At 41.0% G+C, this 14,140-nt stretch overlaps 2 protein-coding genes across 6 annotated transcripts in view; one reads left to right on the top strand and one right to left on the bottom strand.

Moving 5' to 3' along the window:
- WDPCP (WD repeat containing planar cell polarity effector) overlaps nt 1-443 on the bottom strand; it is a 152,209-nt gene extending 151,766 nt beyond the window's left edge. For 3 of the 5 annotated variants that reach the window (XM_080584724.1, XM_080584723.1, XM_080584729.1), the window contains exon 1: nt 6-443. The gene's annotated coding sequence lies outside the window, so the exon portion shown is untranslated. The remainder of the gene's footprint in view (nt 1-5) is intronic. The other 2 variants (XM_080584725.1, XM_080584730.1) reach the window with 1 other exon arrangement.
- A 230-nt stretch (nt 444-673) lies between these two features.
- Nucleotides 674-12,299, top strand: MDH1 (malate dehydrogenase 1). The gene is made up of 9 exons (XM_080584736.1): nt 674-807; nt 5,785-5,883; nt 6,212-6,308; nt 7,298-7,473; nt 8,816-8,938; nt 9,069-9,245; nt 10,690-10,803; nt 11,006-11,095; nt 11,663-12,299. The coding sequence occupies exons 1-9, from the start codon at nt 805-807 to the stop codon at nt 11,786-11,788; spliced, it is 1,005 nt and encodes a 334-aa protein (XP_080440862.1). The 5' UTR covers nt 674-804; the 3' UTR covers nt 11,789-12,299.
- The last annotated feature ends 1,841 nt before the right edge of the window (nt 12,300-14,140 follow it).

Below are 14,140 nucleotides of genomic sequence, written 5' to 3'. Positions count from 1 at the left end.
ATCACCTACGAAGCCTGGAATAGGATTAACACATAATCCTGCCGCAAAGCGTTGGGACGAGCGAGCCTGGGCTGAATTATGGGATTTGTCCTCTGAGGAGCCCTGTGGGGACCCGGGGACGAGAACATCAATTGTGCCACCGCCGGCCCGGCTGCGGGCACGGACAGAAGGCTGGATCCTCTCCCCCTCCCCAAACAAAGCACGACCACGCCGATTGTTTTATGGTTTTATTATTTTAACTGCCCGCAGCCCGGTGACGGGGCCCCGGCTGTGAGGGAAGGGGGGGGGGAGGTTCTGAGGTGACTGGGGGGGAGGGCAGCCCCGGGGTCTCTCGCGCGCGCGCCCGTCACCTAGCAACCACCGAAGCCCCGCCGCCTGCGCACGCGCGGTGACCTCGTCCCCCCTCCTTCCAGGCCGGGGATTTCCCGGCATACCTCGCGCCCCACCCCCAAGCCTGGCGCATGCGCAAATCTCCGCGCTGCCGTAGCCCCCGTCCCCCTTCTCTCCGGCGCGCATGCGCAGTCGCCGCCTGCTGCCCCCGAGCTGCGTCCGCTCAATGAACGGGCCCGGTGGGCCAATAGCGTCGGGGGGCCTGGCGAGCGTGCCCCGAGGCACGCTGGGAGTTGTAGTTCCTCCTTAGCAGCCACCCGCGGAAGGCGGCGGGACGCGAGACTACATTCCCCGGGCGGCTGCGCGGGGCGGCGCGCCCCGCCCCTTGCCTCTGTAACTCAGCGCGGCGCTGCTGGCGGTCGCAGTCGCGCCGTAGAGGTGACCTCGAGGTTGACGGGCCCGCCGCTCCCAGCCATGGTCGGTGCCGTTGGGGGGCCGTTGGGGGGCCGTTGGCGGGCCGTTGGCGGGCCGTTGGCGGGCCGTTGGCGGGCCGTTGGCGGGCCGTTGGCGGGCCGTTGGCTCGCTCCTTCAGGCGGAGGTGGTCGCGGAATGGCACCCGGCGGGTCCCCGGAGCTTCCCCAAAGCCCTCGCCTCGGCTTGGGCCCCGCGTTCGCTTCCAAAGCCTGTGAGCGTTTGCCGGTTTTGTGGGGCGTCCAAGGGGCCGCTGCGGTTGTCTTGTCAAGGAGAAATGCCGGCGAGGTGTTCGCATCTCGGGTCTCGGCCCTGCGTGCTGTCAGAGGTCCAGGGGGTTTGCTAGGCTCTGCAAGTTGTCAAGGAGCTTCTCCAGCTCTGCACTGAGGGTGCATGGATGAACGGGAGTGCTTGGGTTTGTATGTACACGCACACGTGTGCATGCATCTTGTACAGAGACCTTGCTTTCCTTTATAATCTTGAAAGTATTTCTTTTCGCTTTTTCACCTAGCCATTATACCTTCTCGTTCAAACGTTTAATTTTAGTACTTATCTACAAAAAAGATGTCTGCGTGACCTGAAACTTGCCTTTTTTTTCCAGTTATATCCTAAGATTACATAAGCCTGTAAACTTTGTCTGTTCTACTTTTTTTTATTATTATTATTATTATTCAATATATCTGTTGTCAGGAGTGACCTCAAGTCAAAATGTTCTGTTTTGCACTTGAGCTTTCAAAATGCTGGCTGCCATGAGGTTGTTGGTCTCCAAAGGATCTCCTAGTTGAAGATGTTCCTTTGGTGCTCAGACTCTTCAGAGTATTGCTCTTTTCATTCTTTCTTTCAATATTCTAGGTATTCTTCTGCTGTTGGGCAAAGGCTTCAAACCTCTGAAACAAAATCTTCTGTCTATTGATGCAACCGCTGTTAGCTAAATGAAACGGAAAAAATTTTTAAGGGCACCTTCCTGAAGGTCACTTGGGAAGGAAAGAATTCCTTTGGAACTCTGTCTGTGAACCACAGCGCTGCTGGGTTACTAAAGTACACGGCTGTCTTGATTCCTTCTGCCGCATTTCCAGACAGATTTATTGTGAGTGCTTCCCTGCTGCATTGGGGGCACAAAGGGAGGCCCCAGGTTTCCAAGGCAGTGCGGTTAGTTAAGCTCACTGGTACGCTTGAAGCATTCTTGTCAGCAAGGTGGGATAGCTTCGTTGGCATTGACGGTCAGGAATAATGCAAAGCTGATGGCGTGTTACAGAAAGTAAACTTCAGCAGCAATAATGCTTATTCAGTTCTTTAGTAATTGCAATTAGTAATGCAAAGTCCATGAGTAGTGTAAACAGGCCGTAGATTTTTCTCCTTTCCACACCTGGTATATAGCAGGCTATTTAATATTGCTCTTTAACCAAACTTTGTAACCTGCTGATCTGTTTTGCACTGTAGTGCTATTGTCATGTATGGCACTGATATTTTAAGTCTGCTGATATCACAGGTCATTATATTAGGTCAGCAGTAATCACAAAGATAATTTAGGCATAGAGTTCTTAAGCCAAAGTTGGATTGGGAGAGGTGTTAAACCCACAGTTTCATCATTTGGTAACAGAATCTTCACTTTTATCTGTGATGATTTGGAGGCGGGGGGATCCTACATGATTGTTGAACTAGAACATTAGGACAAACATATCTAGGGTTGCAATATTTACACTTTTTTGCTTCCTTCTTATGATTGTTCTCTTTCTGTTTCTTAAAACTCTTAAATTACATATCTGATTTACGCAGAGTGGAAAAAACTTTGGAATTAAATAGCTCAGTTAGATTTGTTATATTTTTTTTCTCTAGCTCATGTCTACCTGAGGGTGAATAAAGGTCACCTCTGCAGTTACCAACGCATGAAAGTATTCTTGTTGGAGGCCAGCGCAGGAGCCAAGTCACGGATTAAAGTGCCTGAACACAAATGTGTGGCACCTACAACTGCCATGCAGAGAAGCTGTCAGCTCGAGAGCTGCATTCTTCTCTAAGCTCCCTACTCCAAAAGTAGCCTCAGATGCTCAGTGCTACCAGTTCTTAGATGTGATGTGACATTAAGTTTTCTAGGAAGAGTTAACTCTTATTAATCCAACATACTTAACCTTGTTAATCCAACATACTGAGGGCTTGGAGAGAAAAAACTAAATAGGAAGAACTCCTCACTTTGTTAGCTGTCGCATTTCTTCCAGCCCAAAATAGAGGGAGGACAACAGGAAGGATGGTAACAAGCATTATTTTTTGAGAGGGTGGATCTGCGTCAGACTGAGGGTTTTTTAACAAGGCTAAATGCTAAGTCTGTCCCAGGAAAAAATAGACCTACCTCTGGCATTTTTATCTTCTTGTTCTGTTGCTGTGCTAAATATGCACCATAATGTTAGTAGATTTATTAAAATTTTTAATGTTTAAATCCCAATAACATATAAAGTGGAAAGCATATAGTGGAAAAAAATTTTGTTGAATTTGTTCACCTTCTGTGACACCAGCGTAGATTGGCTCACAGTTTGTGAAGGAGAAAGAGCCTAACTTCTTAGTCTTCTATTTCGGCAGAAATTCTCATGTCAAATTCAATGTTGATTTAAGTTACCATGTAACACCAAGAAAATGCGTTTGGCAGTTTTCGCCCTGAGTTCTGGCGTAGAACGTGTAACACAGGATCTGTTTTTATATGCTACTGAGACAGGATTTTACCAGGCCAAGTTCTTGCAACGCAGTAATTTTTCCAGTACTTACTTTCTAAACTGATATATGATTAGCTGCCTTAAAACGGCGTTCATTGTTCCATTTGCTTAAATAAAATGTAGGGTCTCCTTAAAAACACCTGGAAATGTTGGCAGCTAAACCTGCTTAGTCTGTGCTGCCCATCATCATTCAGACATTATAGTACATTTGTAGGGTATAACTTCCCTACTCTAGAACAGTGCACTGAAACTAATTTTGAGATTTTAAAATGGGAAGAATTGATTTTCAGCTTTCTTCCTCTCTCTTCACATCATTTTGGTGAGGTCTGAGACTCCCAGTAGGACAGGCTCGAAAGAAAATAATGCAGTTCAACACCTTAGCTGGCAGCTATTTAACTAAATATTTGAAGAGTGTAATGCAAAACAAAGGTGAAGTCACATTGAGTTCTACATCTGTGTGTTCAGGAGTAGTAACTTCATCACTTCTGCTCTCATTTTATCTATTATGGGGTAGAATGGGATGGCTGCTGGGTGGCCTCATTTTTGTGGTTATCTAATGCTAGCTTGATGCAGCTGTGCTTGGCTGGTAACTACTGCAGGGAGTATATACTCAAATCCCTAAATTATCTCCCTATAAATATTCATAGCAGGAATGTTGTTGGGAAGGATGTCTAGAGGTCATCCAGTCTGACCTCTGTCTTGCTCTGAGGTTGTCCACGGCAGCCCGACAGCAAATCTTTTTTACTGCTGCTAAATTGGGCATTGCATGGCTTTTTCATCTGAATCTTGAAAGCCACCAAGGGTGAAGTTTGCACAAACTCTCTGGGTACCTTGTTCCAGTGCAGCAGTACCCCCTTAGCCAAGAATTTTTCTCGTAATGTCCACGCTGAACCTTCCAAGCTGCAATTTGTAGCCTCCTTTTCTGCCATCTGCCATTACCAAGAAGCATTTGGCAGTGTTATTTTTGTAGCCCTCCTCGAAGCAATGCTAGGCTGCTGTTGGAGCACCCTGTGTCCTCTACCTTTCCAGACTACGTGCAGCTTCCTCAGCGTCATCTTACAGCACGTGAGAGCTGGGCTCCAGCCATCCAAGTCATGCTTGTCTGGACCCTTCCTGGTTTTCGACATTCCTCTAAAATTCAGAGCCCCCAAACTGGATTCGGTATTTTAGCTGCAGCTTCTCTAGTGCTAAGCGAAACAACTGCCTGTAGTCTGCAAGCTGTACTTTGTAATGTAACCCAGTATGCAACTAAATCGCTTCAGACATAATTAAATGTGTAAAGTGATTTGTCTGTAACTTGAACAATCATCTTTTAATTATCTGAAAAAAATTGAGTGTGTAATTCCAGCAGGCTGGTCAGAGTCTGCTTGTTCCTGTCTTAGCATAGTCTACCGCAGCCATAATGCCTATAGGGAAAAAGGGAGATGCAAAAAGCAGGCTTAAAGAATATCAGATTATGAACAACAGCCTTTGGCAGGTTTTGCCTTTTCAGTATTAACTAGCCTCTGGAGTTCCCAGTGTTCTGGTTCTGATTAACAAAATGGACTTTTGCTGCTGAGTAAGCCTTCTGGTTGTTGTTTGTTGTTGTTCTTAGTTACAATATAGCAGCATGTTGGCACAGTGTTCTCCCAGTCTTTTTGGAGTTTTTGGTTACTTTGATAATGGACAGTTATATCAGGGTTATTAATGTCTTTATTTGTCCATAATGTAGCTTTTGTCTGTGGATTTGTTAAATTGCTGTGTAACAGTTTAGAGAGGCATTAGTTATAAGTCCAACAGATCCCTTGGCTTATGGCATTCAGCAAGTTTTTGGTTGCAAGTAAGCATTCAAAATGCTTAATAAAATCAACCGTCAGTATTGTAAGAATCTGAAAACTGGCAAAGTGCAACAACTTATGAAATGTCTCAGTGAGGTTAAAGTGTAAGCGGGTAGTCTAATGAGTGGGTACGTGTTGCAAACACCTTATGCTAAAAAAAAATAGCACTGTTAAAAGGCATACAGAGTTTTTCAGACTGTCATTCCTGGCGTTTTAGGAGCTTTTCCAGGAGTGTTTCTTGTTGGGGATATTTTTGAAAGCGTGGTTTGTTTCTGTAAAGGCAGGTAGAGAAGTTGCTGGTGGTTCCAGCGTGATCCCAGGAGCTGGCCTTGATCCACATTTAGGCACATGATATCATCCAGGTTAAATAACCTTATTTCTGTAGTAACTTAATTTTTACTGCTCTGAGGTGGTGTGAGCCTGCACTGTGTGGCTGTGGATAAGTCTTCCCAACTTTCTTCCAGGGTGAACCTATCAGAGTCCTGGTGACTGGAGCCGCTGGGCAGATTGCTTACTCGCTGCTCTACAGTATTGCCAAGGGAGATGTCTTTGGCAAAGAACAGGTAAATGTCAACTGAATTTTCACTCCTCTCTGCTGTGCACTAATGAATAGTATCAAAACTGCCGAGTTCTACAGAGCTGTAAGAGGCTTTTTTTTATTTTTTGTAGGCACTCAATTTTACCAATATGCTAGCACTTTATTCTTTAGGAAAAATGAGTCCTGCTCTGTTAGGCAAGCTTATGTAGTTGTTTGTGGAGAAGTTTTACAGCTTGTGTAAATGGATTTGAAGTTGATACCCCTTGCACTAGATAATTTGTCCTGTTATCTGCTAGAAACTTAATCTTCAAAGCAGGTGACTGACCAATTCACATTCAATTGTTCTTTTACAGCCGCTTGTGCTTGTGCTGCTGGATATCACCCCCATGATGACTGTTCTGGAAGGTGTAGTGATGGAGCTGCAAGACTGTGCCCTGCCACTGCTGAGAGGTGGACAAAACAAGTTTTTCTTATGTTTTCGTATACTTAACAAGATGTTCTAACATAGCTACTGGATTTATAAGTTTCTTTAAATGGTGATAACCAGAAGAAATATTTGGACGATCCTTTTCTTGGTTTTATATTTTGTGGAAGTTAAATTCATTTGACTTAGGCAACGTGCTAGAAAGAGTGTCATGAAGTACATCAATTGACTAAGTAGATATCTGAGTTTTGGTGTACATAATCTAAACCTTGGTAGTTAGCATGTACAAAAAATCATCACTAACCTCTACATATACATATACATTGCATTCTGGCCTAAAGGTGAAATAACTTTGAATCTTTGGCTATGGCTACATGCTTCTACCAAATGAAAAAGCTTTTCTTTAGAAATACCTTCTTCATAAAGAGACAAACTGAGAAATTGCTCCTCAAGTCACATAAGCAAGTTAAGTTCATCTGTTCTAAACAAGCAGAAGAGAGGGAGCCAGTAGAAGCTACAGTAATTATTGCAGTACTTAGTTGAAGAACACGTACCTTCCAGCTCTTGTACAAATCAAACCTTCTTCAGTTTGAATTGTTGTTAAAGGTAAAGGAAAACCTCATTTATGTTGGTACTTGGTACTTTACATTGTAAATTAATTATTTTGGCAACAGTGAAGAGCAACATATATATGTATGCGTGTATGCATATGTATTTATAAATATGTATACACGTATGTATTTAGAGAGAAACAAAAGGTATATTTTGACATACATCTTTCTCCTGTACTTAGAATTTATAGTTTTAAATATTTGTATATAGAAACTGTTGACTAGTATGTATTTAATCTTTGGCTTTAAGGCCAAATTACTGTATTTGTATTTTTGGAAAGGAAAGGTGCTGCTGTTTTCAGATTGCATTAAATATTATTTATGAACTGAGGAATAATCCAATTAATGCTTTGCCATAAGTATTTATCTTACTCAGATTTTTGTTTTCCCCTTTCCTTTTTTAGAGGTCATTCCAACAGACAAAGAGGAAGTTGCATTCAAAGACCTTGACATAGCAATTTTGGTTGGCTCCATGCCGAGGAGAGAAGGCATGGAGAGGAAGGATTTACTCAAAGCAAATGTGAAAATTTTCAAGTCTCAGGGTGCAGCTTTGGACAAGTATGCCAAAAAGACTGTCAAGGTAAATACAGAAACTGAATTTTAAAAATTAACTCTTTAGTGAGTTATTTAGAGATCTAAATACATTGTAAAATGATACTGTGCAAGGTGGAGCCTATTCAGTGAAGGCATTCCTTTTCTTAAGCCGTGGAGAATATACCACAGTCAAGGTTTGAGATATGGTATGTTAAATAGGTAGATGACTTAGTTCTTAATTCATTCAGTGGAAAAGGTAAGTCTTAGAATGTATCGCTATATTCCACACATACTCTGGAGTGGTTACCAGCAATTCTTAAATTAATAAATAAAAGCCTATATTTTAAAAAAGTATTCTGCTTGTCCTCTCTTCTCTGGGAGAACTGTATTATCCGCATGCAGCTGCCTACTTTGTATCCATCTGTGGCTTTAACATAATGACCCTTAACTTCAGTGTCAATATGGAATTACAGTTGCACAAAAAATTGGCTTTATTTTAGTTGTTTGTGACTTGGTCTTTGGAACATTGGAAGCTTTTAATTGTTCTCTCTCAGATCGCTTCAGCACAGTTAATGGGATCATGTGGCTGCTCTCCTACTGCTCTTAATCTCGGACCCAAACTCCAACTGTGCTTTGTAACTGACTTTTTAATGTCTACTTCCTCTGCTGATGGACTTCCTACTGCTTCTAAAGACTTGTTTGCTGCTTTATACAGTTGGAATAAAAACTATCAATATAACTATTGCAGAGTAATGGAAAATTTACTGAACTTATTTTCAAAAGGGGGAAATACAAAGGAAGGTTTGTGGATTAGCTTGTGTGATTGAGATTATATGGAGCTAGACGTTAATCATTTGAGGCATATTAGTAGATGAAGGGTGCATAAAAATTGGTTTTCCCATTGTAATAAATCAATCTAAGTTCAGGCAATATTTTACTTCTGCCTATGAACATTGAGATAAGCAACTGTTCTAATTATAAAGCAATTATATAAAGCAGTGACAGCCAGTCTAGGAACAGTTTTTAAGGTGATAGTGAATTTCCTGTTGACTGACTAGTATCTATATATCGTGGCTTTCATGCATCCAGTAGCATGGAATTTGAATTCAGGCTGTGGGTCAATGTGCAGATCTCTCTGGAAGTCTTGTTCTTTCACATTTGTCGAACTGTAAAGGAAATACCTAGCTAGAATTTTTTTCTGTGCGCATACAGAAGACTCAGTGACTATGAACAACACTTATAAAACAATCATGTTGGACACAACCAAGAGATTGTTGTGTCAAAGGCAAAGCCATTCCCTATATACAGTGTTTTTGTATTTCACTTGAAGGAGTTGTTTTGCAAAAACAGTATTTCTGACTAAGTATATTTTTTGATGCTTCATCAAGGTTGTGGTAGTTGGGAATCCAGCAAATACCAACTGCCTGATTGCATCAAAGTCAGCCCCATCAATACCAAAGGAGAACTTCAGTTGCTTGACTCGTTTGGATCACAACAGAGCTAAATCTCAGGTAAAAAGAACCTTTTCAAAGTAGAATGCTTTCTGTTGTGTCTGCTAAATACAAACAGCAGCACTTTCAAAGAAGTTTGTGAATTGAGAAGTTTAAGTTAATACAGTGGATGTCTTTAATTTCCAATTAGATTGCTCTCAAACTTGGTGTGACTTCTAATGATGTGAAGAATGTCATCATCTGGGGCAACCACTCCTCCACTCAATATCCAGATGTTAACCATGCGAAGGTAAATGTGAAAGGGAAGGAAGTTGGAGTTTATGAAGCGATAAAAGATGACAGCTGGCTGAAGGGAGACTTTATCCTGGTAAGATCTTGATTTTTCTTTTTTTTTAAAAAGAACCTTCTGTGCTTCTGCTTTCTCCTAACTTCACACAAAACTGTAAACTATATACCTAACTTAGTCCACCAAGCTCTTCCTGTGTCAGAACATCCATTTATCTAGAGTAAATCATCTTCAGATAGCTTGTCTTAATCAGTTATTTGCTCTTGAAAATTCAAGCCGTTATGAAACTTGTGTAAACACCGATAGAAAAATCCACTTAGGTTGCTCAAATGATTCAACAAAAAAAAAAAATTTGGTCATAACTTAGGCGCAACTCATCTGACACACAAGCACTATTGGCAGCTCACTGTAGTGGCTTTGTGGATGAAGCAGGCTGCTTCCCACCCAGCCACCAAAAAGCCTAGCAGCCCTCCCTGCTGTGTGTGTGGTGCACCCCGTTCCCCCCTCCCGCAAATCATAATCTATGGCCTCATCATCAACATTTCTCAAAAATCTGAAGGAAAAAAAAAAAGGAAAACATGCAAGTCTTTTAATGTGGGTTAGTAATAAGTGAAGGTATTAAAACAAAATAATGGTAGTAATAGACAGAGAACAGCCTACCTAACTGCAATATAAAGTGGAAGAGAATTACTAAAACCTTTCAACATGACTCCAAGCAGATGTCCATTGGTTGGTATTGCAGTGTTACTGGTATGTTGACAGCCAAATTCTACTTCTTAGCCAAGACACATTTAGTATGGGGCTTGGGGTGTGTTTTGACACATGACTGTGCTCTGTCCTATCTTGATTTGGATACAACTTATTCTACTCCATGCTTGCTGATAAAGAAAAAATGATTGTATAATAGCAACCAAGGTTCATGAGCCAGTGTGTAAGCAGAAACCTGTTACAGGAGTTTCTCATTGACATGTCCTTGATCCTGTCTTGGCCATGCAAAGTGCAGCAAGATACTGGTTTTGCATTCTAGGTACATTGTAATGCTGATCTGTGCTCGTATAGTTTGGCTAAGATAAGGAGGGGCTGAAGGAATCTTCAGGGACTATGTGAATTTTATGCATTAAGTACCATAGGATTGAGACCATCAAAAGTTCATGTTGGCATTCAGCTAAAAACCCAAATTCCCAATGAGGCTCTAAGAAGTCTGTTACTATTGACATGCTTGAAGTCTCTTGGTGGTAAAAGCTTGAAAGATCTGGTTAGTAAGAGAAGTTAGTGGGCTGCTAACAGTAAAGCAGGTATAAAGAAGTGAGCAAGCCTTTAAAATATTCCATCGTGTTCTTGTCTTAGCAAAACTCTAATAGTATTTCTGCTTTGTATGCCATGTTCGTTTACTGATAGAAGAGCATCTTGACTGATGAAATTAAATCACGCTTGGAAGGCGGATTTTCCGTATGGCATTCACTAGCAACAGTTAGACCAAACCGTGATTTTGCTGCTTATAATTTATTTATTTTCTTAATTGCAGACTGTTCAGCAACGTGGAGCAGCTGTTATAAAGGCTAGGAAGCTGTCCAGTGCAATGTCAGCTGCCAAAGCTATCTGTGATCATGTGAGGGACATCTGGTTTGGCACTCCAGCGGTAAGATGTAACTCTTGAGTAAGTCCTTGTTTGCCTGATGCTTTGATTACATGCCAGTGTCTTTGAACTCAGGCATCTATGTGTGTTGAGAAGGGGAATAATCAAACTCTCTTCTAGTCTGTGTCAGGAGGTGCAATATATTGGAAGTTAAAATTTTGCTTACTTTTAGCAGTGAGAAAATTATCTTTGTTCTCTCTTTCAGGGGGAATTTGTTTCCATGGGAGTCATTTCTGATGGCAATTCTTACGGTGTTCCTGAAGACTTGCTATACTCATTCCCTGTTGTGATCAAGGTAACTCGTCTGTATTTACATCTAAGTGTTTTCTGCAAGTCCTAGCTAAGTTGTCACAGGAGCTTCTTTAACAGCAGTGCTTTTGGTATGGAACTGCAGTGGCTGGGACTTGAGGGTTTTAGCAGTCTGTCACAGAGAGGACTGTTGTTCACTGTTTTGGAAGTAGTTGTCAAATAAGTACAGCAAAGCAATCTGACATGACTAGCTACTTCTGGAAGTTTTCTTTGAAAACAAAATTCACTTCTACTTGTTGTAAACTTTTTCTGACTGCATAGATCATGTTTGAAAAAGCGGTCTTACTCGGTTCTTTTACAAGTTCAGATCTTTATCCAACAGCAGGAAAATACGATTTTTCATTTAGCTGTGAACAATGCTTACCACCTTTACTAAGGTACAAACTCAGTGTTGTACATCATTAAGAGCAAGCTAGTTTTAAATTAGCCAATTTGAAAATTCTCTTCAAAGGTGACATTTAGTTCTCTGTAGTTCGTAGACTGTAAAGTTTCCTTTGTGCACACTGAGTGAAGCTTGTTCTCACGTGGAGGGCTTTTCTTTTTCCCCAAACAGGACAAGACCTGGAAGTTTGTTGAAGGTCTTCCTATTAACGATTTTTCTCGTGAGAAGATGGATCTGACTGCTAAGGAGTTAACTGAAGAGAAGGAGACTGCTGTGGAATTCCTCTCTAGTGCATGACTAGGTGATCCAGAAATACAAGATCACTTGACAATGTCAGAATCTAAAAGTCGTCTCTAAGTCTGCTACCAACACTATTACTGTATTCAAGTCAACTGTCTGTGGCAATTGTGCATTTTAAAGTTCATATGCTCACTGGTACTGTTGTGCCTATTGAGTTATTAGCGAAAAAGATTATTAAGTAAGTGAAACTAGTTTGTTGACCAAACTTTGTTCAATACTAGTTGCTTTCTGTGTATGATAAAATAATTGAGTAATTGTTTGCCTCTGCCTTGGCTAGTAACGCACAACTTCAGTTTTGATTAGAATTTGGCACTATTGGAACATATCCTGGTCTATCATCACTTCAGCATCCTATGGCTCAACTGGGAAGGAAATTAAAATGCCAATAGGTTTCCTTGAACTGGTAGTTCAGTGACAAGTCTATCACTGGGCATACTCCAAATATATACTGTTCACTCTGGTCATGCTTACAATGTTTGTCAAAAATATTAAAAGATGCTTAATCACATAATGTCTAAGAGTAGTCTGTTGGACTTTACTTGCATGTTTTAATTGTGTAGGTAGAAGAATTTAATAGTACAACTTTCTAAAATAGGTTATTAAATTTTATTTTTTAAGCTAGTTATGAGAACTTTGTTAACTCACACTTCCATTTGTCTCTCCCAGGCAAAATTACTGTATATCAACATCAGACATGAAAGCCTGAAGGCAAATTTATACTCCAGCACTACAGCTCCAAAGCAGTTTTAGTACTGTAGCTCAGTACTAATTTGGTTGTGGCTTCAAAGGCAATCAGAGCCTTTTGTCCCAGGAGACAAGAACCTCGCTTGGTTAAGGGCAAGAAAGGTTAATACATATGCTTGAGAATTCTTACTGCAGCCTCCAACCACTTCACTGCAGGAAGCTATTTCAAATATATTGAACTGTAATTATTCCTTTGCAATCACAAGTGAATGTTTCTGCAACTCTTCTAGACTCCTGTTTTGTCTATATCTAGTGTAGTAGCCCACCTTATGTATTACAAGACTTGGACTAGGTTTGCTCAAGGAATTTCTTAGATGTGCTATGTGTTCTACTTGTTTTCTGAGCACTAAGTACATCCCACCATGGCTGCAGAGTACAAACTCTCGTGGTAATGGGATTTTTGCTTAAACAATGTTGGTGTTAAGTTTTTGTCTGCCCTGTTCCAATATCTGTCTTGTACTAAAGTAAATCTTGAGTCTGTCACAGCTGGATTCATCTCATTTCCATCAGTTAAGGACAACAAACCAAAAAAAGGATTGAAGAAATAACCATTTTAGAGAGGGAAGGAAAAAATACCAGACCTAAAAGCCTTTATATATTCTAAGCTAAAGAAGTGGCTTCTTTGGGGATTTATTAATTAGAATATAAAATAAGTCAGCAAACACCAGTAAGCTAATCCTTAAAATAAGTTGCTCTTGTAACACCACTGTAGTTGTTAAATAAAATGACAGTATGTTGCAAAGAAGTACTAAACATAATCAGTTGAAAGGGGGGGGGGGAAAAACAAGCATTTTAGAAAATGGAGCAAAGATGAGAAGCAAACTTCATACATCTCTTTACATGACAATTTGGGAACTCCTACAGGAATTAGGGAAGTAAGGAAAGCTGCCAATGTGATGAGTGCCTTCTGGTGCTCCACACACAGTCAGTAAAAATTTCATTTCAATGTGAGCCAAGGGACCAAAGGTGTTCATGCCAGTAATTACCATGATGCATCTTGTTTTAAGGCAATGTGTTTTACAGTAAATGTTACAGGGGATAGCTGCACTTCGCACAACTCTGCTTGACAAGGCTATGGGATAGTGAAAGGCAAAAGTACAGATCTGTGCCTCGATATCATAAATAAGAGGTGATAAATCTTGCAGTGTGTTTTGTGCCATACCTACAGAATTATTACAATATGGGGAGACTTTTTTTTAAAGAAAGGGAAGATCTGGCTTTCCAGGTTGTGTTTTTTTGGTTGGTTGTTTTAAAGCAGCCTTTTCCAGGTGAAAACATAATCACGTAAAGTGATGCTTACAACGCTCGGTGTGTCAGAACAGATGCATAATTGACCTTAGTACTTGATGGACTATCTGGTCATACCCTCTCAAGTTAACGCTACCTAAATTGATTGATCTCATATTATGAGTTTTAAGCACTGTTTGTGTTTCTTCCATACTTCTGTGAAATAATTCAGAAATCTTACTAATTCTTATTGACCACGTGCTTAACTACCAGCCTACTACCTAAAAGCTCTCAAACTAGTGAGTGGCGGATATTGTTTGCATTCGCTCTACTTTCTCTAGTTTTTAGATTTCTGGGAGATGCCTCCCTCTATGGTTA

Source organism: Anser brachyrhynchus, assembly GCF_964034855.1.
Source record: "Anser brachyrhynchus genome assembly, chromosome: 3".
Classification (NCBI taxonomy): domain Eukaryota; kingdom Metazoa; phylum Chordata; class Aves; order Anseriformes; family Anatidae; genus Anser; species Anser brachyrhynchus.
Note: the sequence above shows the minus strand (reverse complement) of the source record. Positions and strands in the feature narration are given on the sequence as shown.